The sequence below is a fragment of the Penaeus japonicus genome, unplaced genomic scaffold, assembly GCF_977035675.1.
Source record: "Penaeus japonicus unplaced genomic scaffold, GWHDUDI00000001_assembly GWHDUDI00000039, whole genome shotgun sequence".
Lineage (NCBI taxonomy): Eukaryota > Metazoa > Arthropoda > Malacostraca > Decapoda > Penaeidae > Penaeus > Penaeus japonicus.
In genome coordinates, this window is record NW_028234441.1 from 19,903,926 (window position 1) to 19,906,425 (window position 2,500).

The window sequence follows — 2,500 nt, forward strand, 5'->3', positions numbered from 1 at the left end:
TGGTAGCCGTAGTGGTAGCCGAAGGGGTGGCGCGTGTCGACGAAGTTCTTGGGGCTGCCGATCTTCGGCGTCTTGAGGGAGAGGTTGGTGTCGCCGATCTTGTAGAGCGACGTGGCGTCGGCGAGGAAGTACAAGTCGAAGAGCGGGTTGTCGTCGCCGGCGGTCGTCGTGCTGCTGCCGCTGTGTCCGTAGCCGTAGCCCCCGCTGTAGCCCCCGCCGCTGCTGTAGTCGGGAAGCTGGGCGTAGGAACTGCGGTCCTGGGGCTTGTCGGGGATCAAGGGGGTCCGGACGGTGGGAGTGGGCTCGGGGGCGGCGGCGGCGCTGCTCTTCCTCTGCAGCGCCTGCAGGAGGAGCTTCCGCAGGGACTCCGAGGGGAGCTTGGAGAGCAGGTGCGGGACAGAGGAGGAGGAGGAGGCGGTGGAGGGGGAGGGGGAGCGAGCGACGGAGGAGGCGTAAGAGGCGAGTGACTCCAAGGGCGCCGTCGCCAGCCTCTGGATCTCGTTGTCGGGGACGTGGTCCGCCCTGGCGTCCGCGGGCGGCTGCGATGCCGGGGCTGTGGCGTGGGCGGCGCGTCGGAGGGCGGGCGGCACGAAACGCGGCACGGCCTGCAGTTGGTGGCGCAGCGTGTCGAGGACGCGCGGGGACAGGCCGGCCAGAGGCTCCGCCGGCTCCTCCTCCTCCTCCTTCTTCTCCTGCGACGCCGCCTGCTCCTGGGCGCCACTGGACACCGCCTCGCGCTTGACGGGCGCCGCAGGTGCGGGCGGCGCTGCGCGGTGGTGGATGGGCTGCGGCAACGGGATCACCACGTCGCCGAACACGGCCTCGGGGGCCTGGCGCTTCTGCTGCCGGAGGACCAGCTGGATGTACTCCTGCTGGGGGCTGAGGGCTGCCGCGGGCTCCGGCGCCGCCTGCACCTCCACCTGCGGAGCCGACGGCTGCTCGGCGCCGTCGCCGCCGCCCACCAGCCGCGACAGGAAGCCGGAGAGCGTGGCGCCGAGGCCCCCGGAGGCGGAGGGGCGCGGGGCCGGGGTCGGGGCGGGCGTGGTCGGCTGGGGGCGCCCCAGGGCCTGGAGGAGGAGCTGGTTGAGGCTGGGTGCGGGGCTCGGGATGGGGGCGGGGAACGGCGCGTAAGCGGGAGGGGCGCTGGGCGGGATGGCGGTCGGCAGGGCGTCCACGCCCGACAGGAAGGAAAGGAGCTCCTGGCCGCGACTGGGCGCCTCCTCGCCGCCCTTGGCTGGGCTGTCACTCAGGCGGTTGTGGGTGCTCTTGCTGGGGACGCCCTTACCCGTGGTCTGCCCGGCCTGCTCGGCCTGCTCAGCGAGGGCGATGATGTTCCGAACGTCGAGCGTGAAGGGGCGTCCCGGCGCGGGGCTGATGTGGATGTCGCCGTTGTCGTCGCGCCGCACGACGGACCCCCCCGCCCCCTCCTCCGGTCCCCCCTGGCCGGCCGCGCTCGCCTCCCAGTCGTGGCTCCGCAGGTCGACGGTGACGGTGCCGGGGCGCGCCTGCACGTGGATGTTGCCGTCGAAGTCGGTGTTGACGGAGGGCGCGGCGGGCGAGGGCGAGGGCGTGGTCGTGGGGGCGGGGGTAGGGGTAGGGGCAGGGGTAGGGGCTATTGCGACCTGGCCTTGGGCTGAGGGGATGGGCAGGAGGGGCGCCACCCCTCCGCCGGCGCCGAAGAGCAGCTGGTTGACGCTGCCGGAGTCGAGGGCCGAGAGAGACGACAGAATGTCCTGCAGCGTCACCACCTGCACCGCGCCGCTCTCATCCTGCACCACATAGACGTCGTCGTCCTGCCCTGCCGCCAGCGACGCCGCGGCCTTAGGGGCGCCCTTGGGGGGGCCCTTGGGGGGGCCGGTGTGACGCACAGGTCGCGCTAGCTCCCCCTGGGTGCCCCCCAGGGTGGCCAGGACGATGGGCTGTTGTTGTTGTTGTTGTTGTGGGAGAACCACGAGCGGCCTTGGCTTCGGCACGAGCACCGGCACGAGGTTCGTCCCCTGGGGGAGCGCGGGCGGCGGCAGCGGCGACGGGAGCGCCACCGTGGAGGACCTCTTGTCGGCGGGCGTGGGCGGCCCCAGCAGGAGGTCCACCAGCGTCTGTTCGTCCAGGTGGCCGAGCGACGTCACGATGTCGTTGATGGTGACCACGTGTTCGCGGCCGAGCTCGTCCGTGACCAGCAACGAGTCGTCGGTGGCGGCGGGGGCGAGGGCGGGGGCGGCGGCGGGGGCGGCGGCGTGGGCGTGGCGGTGTCCGTCGGCCTTGAGGACGGGCTTGTGGGGCAGGTGCGGGAAGGCGTTGGCGTTCCACTCGCGCAGGTCCTCGATGATGTGGTTGTCGATGGTGCGGAAGACCTCCTCGATGAGCGACGGCCGCGACGGCTTCTTCGGGTCGGCCATGAACCAGTGGTACAGCAGGTCGAGCGTCCGCCGGTCCGCCGTCTGCGTCCCGGCGCCCCCCTCCTCCTTCTCCTCCCCCTCCCCCTCCTCTGCGGGCGGGGGCG

General features: G+C 72.9%; 2 protein-coding genes across 2 annotated transcripts in view; one reads left to right on the top strand and one right to left on the bottom strand.

Moving 5' to 3' along the window:
- The window catches only part of LOC122250202 (uncharacterized), a 45,342-nt gene that overhangs the window by 2,760 nt on the left and 40,082 nt on the right, over positions 1-2,500 (top strand). The window lies entirely within an intron of this gene.
- The window catches only part of LOC122250201 (uncharacterized), a 7,145-nt gene that overhangs the window by 321 nt on the left and 4,324 nt on the right, over positions 1-2,500 (bottom strand). The window contains exon 2 of the mRNA XM_043011550.2: positions 1-2,500. This exon is cut by the window's left edge and continues 321 nt beyond it; it is cut by the window's right edge and continues 259 nt beyond it. Coding sequence (XP_042867484.2) covers positions 1-2,500 — 2,500 coding nt within the window.